At 44.6% G+C, this 11,964-nt stretch overlaps 1 protein-coding gene across 3 annotated transcripts in view; it reads left to right on the top strand.

Moving 5' to 3' along the window:
- Positions 1–11,964, top strand: part of azi2 (5-azacytidine induced 2) — a 40,487-nt gene that overhangs the window by 13,980 nt on the left and 14,543 nt on the right. For 2 of the 3 annotated variants that reach the window (XM_019895078.1, XM_019895077.1), the window contains exons 2-3: positions 809–1,062; positions 5,782–5,892. In XM_019895078.1, coding sequence (XP_019750637.1) covers positions 844–1,062; positions 5,782–5,892 — 330 coding nt within the window. In that variant the 5' untranslated portion in view covers positions 809–843. The remainder of the gene's footprint in view (positions 1–808; positions 1,063–5,781; positions 5,893–11,964) is intronic. The other variant, XM_019895079.1, reaches the window with a different exon arrangement.

Below are 11,964 nucleotides of genomic sequence, written 5' to 3'. Positions count from 1 at the left end.
AAAAAAAAAAGACATATAGCATATCGTCGTTGTGTGTGTGTGTGTGTGTGTGTGTGTGTGTGTGTGTGTGTGTGTGTGTGTGTGTGTGTGTGTACGTCCGTGCGCATAAGCGCATGCGTGGTAACGGGTTGATCACAGGAGATTGGTTGATCGAAAAGTAGATCTTTGGTCCAAGAAGTTTGAGCACCTCTGGTTGTCTGGAATCTAGATCGAAGACTGCAATGAGACATGAAACAAACATAAAACATGTGCAATGTCTCGTAAAGTTCTCAAAATTGCATATGCCTGAGGATACATTTTAAAATTGTTATACGTCCGTGCGCATAAGCGCATGCGTGGTAACGGGTTGATCACAGGAGATTGGTTGATCGAAAAGTAGATCTTTGGTCCAAGAAGTTTGAGCACCTCTGGTTGTCTGGAATCTAGATCGAAGACTGCAATGAGACATGAAACAAACATAAAACATGTGCAATGTCTCGTAAAGTTCTCAAAATTGCATATGCCTGAGGATACATTTTAAAATTGTTTTGTCGTGTGGTTCTTGTGGCTAAGATTTCTGGATGTCACGTGCCTCTCTGGATTTGAGTCTCCAAAGTGGGGGATGATCATCACACACTTTTGAGAGAAATCAGTGTCCTCTTTGTCGATGCTGACAGAAGTCTCTCGAGGTTTTGTGGACTATTTAATCAAGAGAACTGTGGATAAAGTGTTTTCTGCAAATGAAACAAAGGCACAGTGAAATATCACAAGGTGTCCCTGAATGTTAAAACTCGATTTTAAAAGGAATCTCTGCATTCTAATCCCACAGGCCTTCAATCTGCTTCATCGTCGGCCTGTGCAGCCATGGAACACCAGGCTGTGGATGATGACATCTGCATCCTCAAACATGAGACAGCCTACACTGCTGTGGGAGAGAGCCCTGTATCGGTGTGTGCTGGCGATGAATCTGTAGCTTCTCATTTTGCCCTCGTCACAGCCTATGAGGACATCAAAAAGCGACTGAGAGAGACTGAGCGAGATAATACTTTCCTTAGGAAACGAGTTAAGCAGCTGGAGGATAAGGTATGAATATGATGCGATGCTGAAGTCAGGTTTGCAAAGGGGTGCATCATTTCTGGTAAATTTCCGCAAAGGTTCAGATTAAATTCATGGGGAGTTAAACTGAAATTTTGAAAACACATTGATCCCTCGCTATATCGCACTTCAATTATCGCGGCTTCACTACATTGCGTTTTTTTTTTTTTCCCAAAGCACTGTATTCAGAAAAAAATGCCAAATTACTCAGAGGTTTTGTACAGGCCTGTATGCATGAGTGCTTCCCGGCGCAATGTCAGCCGATGACAGCATGAGTGGATTTATCCCATGAGCTGATTGGCTGCGCATCTTCGCAGCCCCGCCCAGCACCTTCCCTTGTGAGCTCGTCACGCTGTTGATTCTCTGATCGGTGTGTCTCGTCACGCTAACTCTCGTTCGCTCACTCACTTTCTTCTGTCATGTTTGCTGCGGGGGTGGGGGGGAGTGACTATGAGAGAGAGAGAGAGAGGGAGAGAGAGAGAGAGAGAGAGAGAGAGAGAGAGAGAGAGAGAGAGAGAGAGAGGGGGGGGTTGGGCTTGAACGCTTCCTCCTCATCAATACCGAATAATTGTGTTGTCATAAACACATCGGCTGCTGGCCAGGAGCTAGCTGGAGGCTAACGGTGGCGACACCGTCAGAGCAAAAAGTGAGAGCAGCTTCACGAACACAAGTCTCTTAGCCTCACTTCGAAGGCAATGCTGATGAATATTAATTACTGTATGAGGTTTTATAATTAGATTTAAGTAAATATGTGTTCTGTTGTAGTCTTTGTCCCAAATATGAAATGTATAATCACTGTTTACATATTTTAAACATGCAGTTACCCGCATACACTTCCACATAAATTTCTAGAGGGGAGCCAACCCTCCTTCGCGGTTTTTCACTTCGCGCAGCAGGGTCCTGGTCTCCATGAACCGCGATAAGTGAGGGATCACTGTAAGAAGTATAAATATTTTGTTTTGTCATCAGAAGTCATACATTCAAAGTATCAATTAAAAAGCATGAAATTCAAAAGATTTGAAATTCAAGTTGAATTTGATCGTTTTAATTAACTACCTGACCCAACCTATTCAAAAAATGTAAAAAAATTCAATAAAATAAAAAATGCATTTACCCCATCTAACAAGACTCACAAAATCCCACTCTAAACCTGAAGTGAAAGAGTCCATCTCCCTTCAATAGTCCCGTTCAATATGCAAATAAAAAGAATCTTCCATCAACCTTCTCAAGCCTAGCCTCTACCATCCATTCATCCATCCATCCATCCATGTCCGCTAATCCGGGGTCAGGTCGCAGGGGCAGCAGCCTTAGTGGAGAAGCCGAGACTTGCCTTTTCCCAGCCAATTCATCCAACTTTCCGGGGGGATGCCAACACATTCTCATGCCAACCAGGATACATAGTCTGTGCGGCGTGTCCTCGGTCTTCCCCGGGGCCTCCTCTCATTGGGATGTGCTCAGAACACCTCACTCGGAAGGCGTCCAGTAAGCTTCCTAATCAGATGCCCGAGCCACCTCATCTGGCTCCTCTCAATGTGTAGGAGCAGCAGCTCCACTCTGAGCTCCTCCAGGATGACTGAACTTCTCACCCTATAGCTAAGAAAAGTCCCGACACCCTGCGGAGGAAACATATTTCGGCCGCTTGCATTCAATATCTTGTTCTTTCGGTCATGACTCACAGCTCCTGACCATAGGGGATTGTAGGAATGTAGATTGACCTGTAAAGTGAGATGTTTGCCTATTGGCTCAGCTTCTTCTTCACCACGACAGACTGATACTAAGGCCCAATCCCAATAAAACTCTTACGTCTCATCTTGTCCCTTATCCCTAGAGTTGTGCATTTACAAGAACCAATAAGTGTCCTAATCACCTTTAAATTTTATGGGTAGGGTCACAGACAAGGGGCCTGGGACCGACCTTGCAACACGAAGACAGACCCTGACCTCTCCAGACGACCGAGTTCTACACATTCCGCCTTCTTGGCATCAGTCAACAAAAACATAGGCCAGTGAAAGGAAATGGAAAATGGTATTCATGGTTTGATTAGATGTTCTATACCTGATGTTCTGAGTTGTTGGTAAACGCTCACTATAGAGCTGGTTGCCAGACACAAATAGCGGCACCCACACTAGTGACGAATTGAATTTCATACTGACACTTAATTAGATTATTCAACTTTTGTACAATTAGCTGTCTTTTTAAGTTGTTGGTAAGTGCTCACTATCGATCTGGCTTACACGCTATCGGAGCAAAATAACAACCCAGACACTTGAGGCTAGGTAGTATTGTTGCTTCTGAATTCTGTGATGGAAGTTTTTCATTGTTGAGTTGTCTTATCAATCATGTTATGCAGTCATTACTAGTGATGTCCATTGGCTGTTGTCACACTAGTCCAGGGGTCGGCAACCCAAGATGTTGAAAGAGCCATATTGGACCAAAAAAAACATTCATTCATTCATCTTCAGAACCGCTTTGTCCTCACTAGGGTCACGGAGGGTGCTGGAGCCTATCTCAGCTGTCTTCGGGCAGTAGGCAGGGGACACCCTGAATCGGTCGCAAACCAATCGCAGGGCACACAGAGACGAACAACCATCCACGCCCACACTCACACCTAGGGACAATTTAGAGTGGTCAATTAGCCTGCCATGCATGTTTTTGGAATGTGGGAGGAAACCGGAGTACCCAGAGAAAACCCACGCAGGCCCGCGGAGAACATGCAAACTCCACACAGGGAGGCCGGAGCTGGAATTGAACCCGGTACCTCTGCACTGTGAAGTTGACGAGCTAACCACTGGACTACCGGGCCGCCACCAAAAAAACAAATATTTCTGGAGCCGCAAAAAATTAAAAGCCTTATCATGAAGGAAACACATGCTGTATGGAGCTATATTAGATATATTAGCCTACAATCAAAATGACTAAGTTGGATACAAATACGCAATGGGCCTTCATGATTGAATGTTTTTTTTTTTTTCCCCCGCTGCAGTGCGTCCTGTAGTGCAGGGGTGCCTAGTGCAGGGGTACCCAACCTTTTTTCACCGAAGATCTACTTTTCAATCAACCAGCCTCCCGAGATCGACCCGTTACAGCACGCGCGCATACGCACACACTTACACACGTATGCCGAGGCATGGTACGCACTTTAGCAGCGTGTTATCTATCGTTGCTCACGTGTACCATTTAAAAATGCTCGTATCTGCCCTCCAGATTCCCATTCTCTGCCAGTACCCTCGGTGAATTGTATATGAAACGCCGTTTTTTAAAAATAACAGCCACCTGTCTGGTACCCCACCCTGCTCAGAGAAATATGTGTCGCAGGCTGTGACTCAAATCTTCGTTGACAGAAATGTTGTAATATATTTATTCTACACATTTTTACAGCATTGGAAAGTGTTGAGAATGTTTGTGTTATGGTTGTCCTCCAACAGAAACCATATTAAAATATATTTCCCTCTCCCATCTTTTTCCATTTTCACACATTTTTGAAAAAGCTCCAGGGAGCTAGGGCGGCGCTAAAGAGCCGCATGCGGCTCCGGAGCTGCAGGTTGCCGACCCCCGCACTAGTCTAAGAAAACGTGGCAGTGTAACATGCAAATCTTTACTCTTACATGTGTGCTCTTGAGTGTTGTTGTTTTAAATAATGTGAGACATTTGTGGTAGTTTTTATTTTTAAAGGAAATTGGGACAGAGGGGAAGGGATGGGAGACAACAAGCCTCCAAAAATGGGAAAATCTAAAACAAAAATACAAGGAAGTTTTCCAGCTCCCCCCTAAAATGGTATAGCTAATAAATTTTGCACTCAGCCGCCACTCGGGGCAACCACATTTATTTATTTTTCTTCATTTAAGGCTTTCCAGCACTCATTCCAAGGACACAAGAAAAGGGTGGGAACTCTGAACTTTTGTTTGGTGCATAGGCACAAACAACAGACAGGATTCATGCCCCACCCGAAGATGGAGAGAGGGCTACCCTTTTGTCCCATCGGCATGAACCCCAGTTGACCGGCTCCAAGCCAGGGGGGCAAGATATATGCCCACACCTGCTCGACACCTTTCACTGTAGGCAACTCCAGAGTGGAAAATAGTCGAACATCTCTTGAGAGGACTGATACCAAAACCCAAGGTGTGTGTGGAGGCAAGTCCGATGATATCGCGTTGGAATTTCTGGTCTTCTTACACATGCTCAGGCTCCTTCCCTGCCAGAGTGCTGACATTCCACATCCCGAAAGCCAACTTCTGTAGTCGGGGATCGGACAGCCAAGGTTCCTACTTTTGGCCGCCACCCAGCTCACACTGCACCTGACCCCCTTGGCTCCTCCCACAGGTGGTGAACCCATGGGAATTGCCTACCCCCTGCATTTTTGCCCTTCATATTCAACTTTAGTTACATGAAATCTGATTGTTTCAGGCAGGATGATGATAAACTGGAATTGAGTTATCCATGAAGTAAATTCCTCAGTTTATCCCCGTGAATTCCCATAAATTCTCATTAACTCGACTAAATTCCCAATAATTTAGTGGAAAACTTACAACTTCAAATACTCCCGAAATTTTCGCAACCCGAGTTAAAGTAACTTCATGGCATCGTTTCTGTTTAATGTCATATCTGCTTTGGTTTCCATCTGTTTTAATATACATATGATGTGGTGGAAGATGATATCTGTACATACTTATCAGCCTATTTTTGTGCACCCTTGTGTCATTCTTCTAGCTCTTCCGGCCTGAGGCTTCACAGGGTCCTCAATATGTCAACAAGGCCTTCACCGCATATCGAGGAATTTATATTGAAAAAGAGGACCTGCAGATGGAACTTAACAAACTGGTGTGTTTTACGGGTTACATTATTTCTTAATCCCATTAAAGTAAAAAATGTCAAACATTATTCCAGGAGGTATATTGAATTGTACACTTTTTTTTTTTTTTTAATCTTATGTCCGTTCATCCATCCATTATATTTTCTTCTGCATATATATCTGGGATTGGGTCACAGAGGCAGTATCTTTAGCAGGGAACCCCAGACAATCTTCTTCACAGCTATTTCATCTAGTTCTTCTGGGGAAATCCTGAGACGATCCCAGGCCACCAGAGAGACAGTCTATCCAGATCGTCCCCCGAAAGGGAATCCGCCAGAAAGACCTCACTAGGCAGGCGTCCAAGAGACATCCTAACCATATTTCTGAGCCATCTCACCTGTTTCCTCTGGGTGCAGAACAGCAGCGTCTGTACTCAGAGCACATCCTGGATGACGAAGCTTCTCACTTCGTCAAATTTAATTATATTGCCCTTAATAGCAAAATAGTCTTGAAGAGCATCACATGCCCACAATATTAACAATCTCCCCCACAGGAGGGCACGGCAAAACTAAAAAAAAATAATTTTGTGGAAAAATAAGAAACACAGATGGGAGAATGCCCCTTCCAGGATGACCAGGTTGCAATGGATAATGTGTGGGCAATATTTTACAAATTTTGATACTATACAATGTTAGTTATTGATGATGTAGAATTATAATGGAGTTATGGAGAGCCCATACATCCTGCGGAGATAACTAATTTCAGCTGCTTGTATATGGGGTCTTGTCCTTTCCGTCACGACCACAGTTAGTGATCATTGGTGAGCTCATGTTCCATTCTTCCCTCACTCGTGAACAAAACCCCAAGATACTTGAACTTTTCCACTTCGGGCAAGGTCTCATCCCTTACCTGGGGAGGGCACTCCACCTTTTTCTAACTAAGCGCCACTTTCTCATCCTTGGAGGTATTGGTTTGATTCATAACTACTTAACACTGGACTACGAACTTCTCCAGTGAGAATTGGAGATCACGGCTTGATGATGCCAACATAAGCATATCATCTACAAAAATAACATATTCAAAACAAATACCCAGGGATTACGTTGATGGCTGAAGGGATGGGTTTACACAGTTCATTCAACCATATGCTGTTTCTCTATAACCCTTGGCTGGTGCATGGTCATTTCGACCTGGAATTTTCTATTTACGTACCAGTTTTCTCTAAATTCCCAATGGCCACCATGCCGCTGCTCAGGTCACCAACCAAACCCTCTCTCCACCTCTGCTCAGCCTAGAAATTCTGTCCATAAATATAATCAACAGAATCTGTGACCAAGACCATCCTTGGCAGCGTCCAACCCTCACCGGAAACAAATTTGACTTTATGCTGGCAATGCAGACCAAACTCTGACACGGTACAACTTATTCTCCATGTCCATAAAACACATGTAGCGAGCCTACTTCATCTTCCCGACACCCTCTTCTCCAGGACCCCTGAATAGACATTACCAGGGAGGCTGAGGAGTGGGATCCATATTTCACTGGAGCATACCCTGCAGTCAACATCCACTGCAGTTTGCAAATCCAGAGACAGTGTCCCCGATGTCGATGCACATTTGCAGAGGCCTACAAACTCCAAAACATTTAGAAACTCAGAAGGGATGTCACCCATCCCTGCAGCCCTGCCACAGAGGACCTTATTAACCACCTCGGAAACCTCAACTTCACAGATAAGAGGACCTGCCTCAGAGATCCCAGACTGTGCTTCCTCATGGGAAGGCGTGTCTCCCCACCGACTCACAACGTCCCAAGTCAGGGTCAACAACGACCTTTCCCCATTATACACAGTGATGATGGTGCATTGCTCCCCCTCTGAGATGCTGGAATATAGACCCGAATTTCCTCAAAGGCATCAAGAAGTCGTTCTTCATGGCCTCACCAAACTCCTCCCAGGCCTGACTTTTTGTCACAGTAACCACTAAAGCTGTGTTCTGCTTGGCCAGCTGGTATCCATCAGCTGCCTCAGGAGTCCCAAAAAGGTCTGATAGGACTCTGTCTTCAGCTTCACAGCTGGTGTACACCAACAGATTCGAGTGTTGCCACCACTGAAGGCACCACTCCTCAACAATGGAGGAACAAAGATTGGTCCACTCAGACTCAGAGCTGTCCCGAGATGTGGGCAAAGTTCTACTACAAGTTGGAGTGAAGATAAGATAACCTTTATTTGTCCCACACTGGGGAAATTTGCAGTCTACAGCAGCAAAATTGGGGGGGGGCAAAGTGTTACATTGCACAAAATAAGTGTTTCAGAAAAGAACTGTACACAGTTCAATATAAGTGCAATTTAAAATATAGCATTAGAAATATGTTTGTAGAATAAATATAATCTCTGTCCAAGTTGAACTTTAGTTGAATCTCTGTCTAACAGGGTACTGTGATAATTGTTCCCAGGAAACCCTCAGAATACATTTTTGGGTCTGCCAGGTCCCCCAGCATCGGTGCCAACACACCACCAGGCGGTGCTCGATTAACAGCTCCGCCCCTTTCTTCATCCAAGTGTGCAGAACATGTGGCCGCAAGTCCAACTAAAAGACCACAAAATTGATCACAAAATCATGGTCTAAAGTGTGCTGTTGCCAATTGCTCAGGTGTACACCCGTGTCTGCATATGGTGTTCGGTAATGACAATCTGTGATGAGCAGAGAGGTCCAATATAAATACACCATTTGTGTTCTAATCCAGCGTGTTGGGGGAGTTCCTTCCCATTATGCTCTTCCATGTCTCACTGTCATTGCCCAACTGAGCATTGATTTCCCCCAGCAGAACAATGGTCTCCCCAGCAGAAGCACCCCGAGTACTCTAAAGAGGGTGGGTACTCTGAATACTCTGAACTTTTGTCATAGGCACAAGCAACTTGGCCATTCGATGATTGACTTTATGGTCGTATTATGGATTTGCAGCTGCATGTTTTGGACACTCAGGTGAAGAGAGGGGCAGAGCTGTCAACTGATCACCACCTGGTGATGAGTTGGCTCCAATGGTAGGGGAAGATGCCAGTCCAACCTGGCAGACCCAAACATGTAATGAGGGTTTACAGGGGGCGTCTGGCAGAATCCCCTGTCAGGAAGAATTTCATTCCCACCTCCGGCAGAGCTTTGCCTACATCCCAGGGGAGGCGCAGGACATTGATGTTCCATGCCTTTATTGTTGAGGCGGCTAAACAGAGTTGTGGCCATAAGATGGTCGGCGTCTGTTTTGGCGGCAACCCCTGAATCTGCCGGTAGACACCGGAGGTAAGGGATGCCATCAAGCTGAAGAAAAAGTCCTATTTGGCCATTTTGGCCTGTGGGACCCCAGAGGCAACTGACGGGCACCATCTGGCCAAGCAAAATGCAGCTTTGGTGCTTCCCGAAGCACAAACTCCGGCGTGGAAAGAGTTTTGGCGAATCCATGGAAACCGACTTTCGGACGGTTTTGAGGAAATTCTGGTCCATCATCTGGTGCACCATTAACACTATATATAGTGGGGATAGGGGCGCTGCTGACCTTGACTTGCGGGGTTGTTTTTGGGCAGAATACTTTGAAGACCTCCACAATTCCAGCGACAGGCCTTCCTTGGAGGAGTCTGTGGGCTCTCCTATCTCTGGGGTTGTTGTCACGGAGTTGGTTAAAACAACTCCTCTCTGGCAAAGCCCCAGGGGCGGATGAGATCCACACGGAGCTCCTCAAAGCTCTTGATGTTGTGGGGCTGTCCTGTCCTGTTTGAAAAGCCTTTGCAACATTGTGTGGACATGGAGGATAGTGCTTTCGGATTGGCAAACCAGAGTGGTGGTGCCTCTTTTTAAGAAGGGGGACCGGAGCATGTGTTCCGACGACAGAGGGATCACACTCCTCAGCCTCCCCAGGAAGGTATGTTCAGGGGTGCTGGAGAGAAAAGTCCATCGGGAAGTTGAGTCTCAGATCCAGGAGGAGCACTGCGGGTTTTGTCCTGGCAGTGGAACCACTGACCAGCTCCACAACCCTAGCAGGGTCATCAAAGGGTTCATGAAAATTCCCTGAACCAGTATACATGTGTTTTGTGGGCTTGGAGAAGGTGCAGCCGTGTCCCTTGGGGAGTTCTGTGGGGAGTGCTTCAGGAGTATGGTGAACTGAATCCCCTGATGTGGGCTGTACGGTCCCTGTACCACCAATGTCAGTTTGGTACGCGTTGCCGGTACTAAGTCTGATTCCTACGCCAGTCAGGGTTGAACTCCACTGTCACCAATTCTGTTAATAACCTTTATGGACAGAATTTCGAGCAGCAGCCGAGGCATGGACGGGGTCCAGTATGGTGGACTCACTATTGCATCTCTGAATTTTGCAGATGCTGTGGTACTGTTGGCTAGTTCAAGCTGTGATCTCCAACTATGAGTGAGGCCAAGATGTGTTCATGAAACGGGCTTCAACAAAAATGATGATACCCTGAACTGAATTTTTTGCTCTGTCAAGTGAAAAAGGAGAACGCTGTGTTTCTGAGCTCCAGGACTTCATCAAACCTCATACCCTTGATAATATTTGTTCAGCTGTCTCACATGATCTTTGCTTCTCTTCCAGTCCTCAAGCCTAGTGAGGAATGTCTCTTTCAAGTATTCTCCTGTGTGGGACCCATGCATTGCTCTTATATTTAAGATGACCTGTTTTTTAGGCCCTTCAGTAGTGATCAAATGGTATATCAGGCTCATAGAAGACTTTGTCACACCAGAGCTGCAGTCTGTGGGGACGGACACAGAGTAGCCAGTATTCTTTGTTTGAATCAAGACCTAGAATTTGGTAACACATTTCAGTGCATGTTGTGGCTCTGCTCCAGCCATGAGGTGCTTAAAGCCAACATTCGACATCATCATGAATGTTTGCTTGTCAGTGACTATCATCTTTTAAGACTAATTTGCCATTAGGTTCATCCTGTCATCTGAGTTAGTCCACTTTTTTTTTTTTTTTTTGAAACATGTCATCTATTGTTGGCAGAGATTAAGTTGCCTCATCTTCATGAGAATCAGATTTCCGTTTCATTAGTGCTAGTCAATATAATGAATCCTAAGATGGGACCACAACTTTTGTTTTTCCCCATTGTTTGCCCCATGCTGCGACGTTTCCTGCTTATAAATTTTCTTCCCTGGTGTTGATTAAGTCTAATAACACTGTACTTTTCAAAATATGTCCATCCAAGATTTTGAAAAAAAAATTTTAAAAGTTCGAGACCACATGCTGACATATGCTCAAAACCTCATGCTTAATTTGTTACAGCATTTGATCTTACATACAATAAATATTTTTTTTAACGAAGTGTGAAAGCAAGGACCTTATCGTTCAAAACTAAGCTGCGAAATTACTTATGCTTAATGTAACTGTATCTGAAAAACAGTACAGTGAAGTAGCCATAGGAGAAACTATTCATCTCTTAACACCATGCAGTTCATGTGGAGCTTAACTTTTATGTTATTACTACTATGATTATTATTATTACTTTTATTATTGATTATCTTAATGATGATCTTAAATAATGACCGAGTCAGAACAGCAGTTCTTGCTCCCTTCAACAAGAAACTATCCAAGTCAGTTTCAGGACACACGTCATCATGTCATTTTCTGCTTGAGATCTCTTAATCAACATAGAAAAAGTAAAATAACTTTGTAGTTAAATATTACTGTATTTTCCCGCACTAAAAGGTGCACTGGATTATGAGGCGCACCTTCAATGAATGGGCTATCTTTAATTTTTTTTCATATTATTTTTTTCATATATTTTGGACGCACTGGATTATAAAGCGCAATCTACAATGCATCCACGAGTTGGAGCTACGCTCCTTCCGTTCTACTCGAGAGGCATTCATGACCGCCTCCAAAAAACGTAAATTAACGATTACTTCAATGAAACTATGAAAATTGAAAATAATGCATCAAAACAAAAAAATCAAGCGAGGAAATCAATCAATCAGGGATGAGATTTTTCCGCTTTTTGGCGGAATTGCGCTTTTTTTTCCAGTCAAAATGGACCTATTTTATATTGTTCCAAATCCGTAAAAAAATTCTGGGGGGGGGGGGGGCCGGGACGGTTTTTGGGC

Source organism: Hippocampus comes, unplaced genomic scaffold, assembly GCF_001891065.2.
Source record: "Hippocampus comes isolate QL1 unplaced genomic scaffold, H_comes_QL1_v1.1 scaffold146, whole genome shotgun sequence".
NCBI lineage: Eukaryota > Metazoa > Chordata > Actinopteri > Syngnathiformes > Syngnathidae > Hippocampus > Hippocampus comes.
This window is presented reverse-complemented; position numbering and strand designations above follow the sequence as displayed.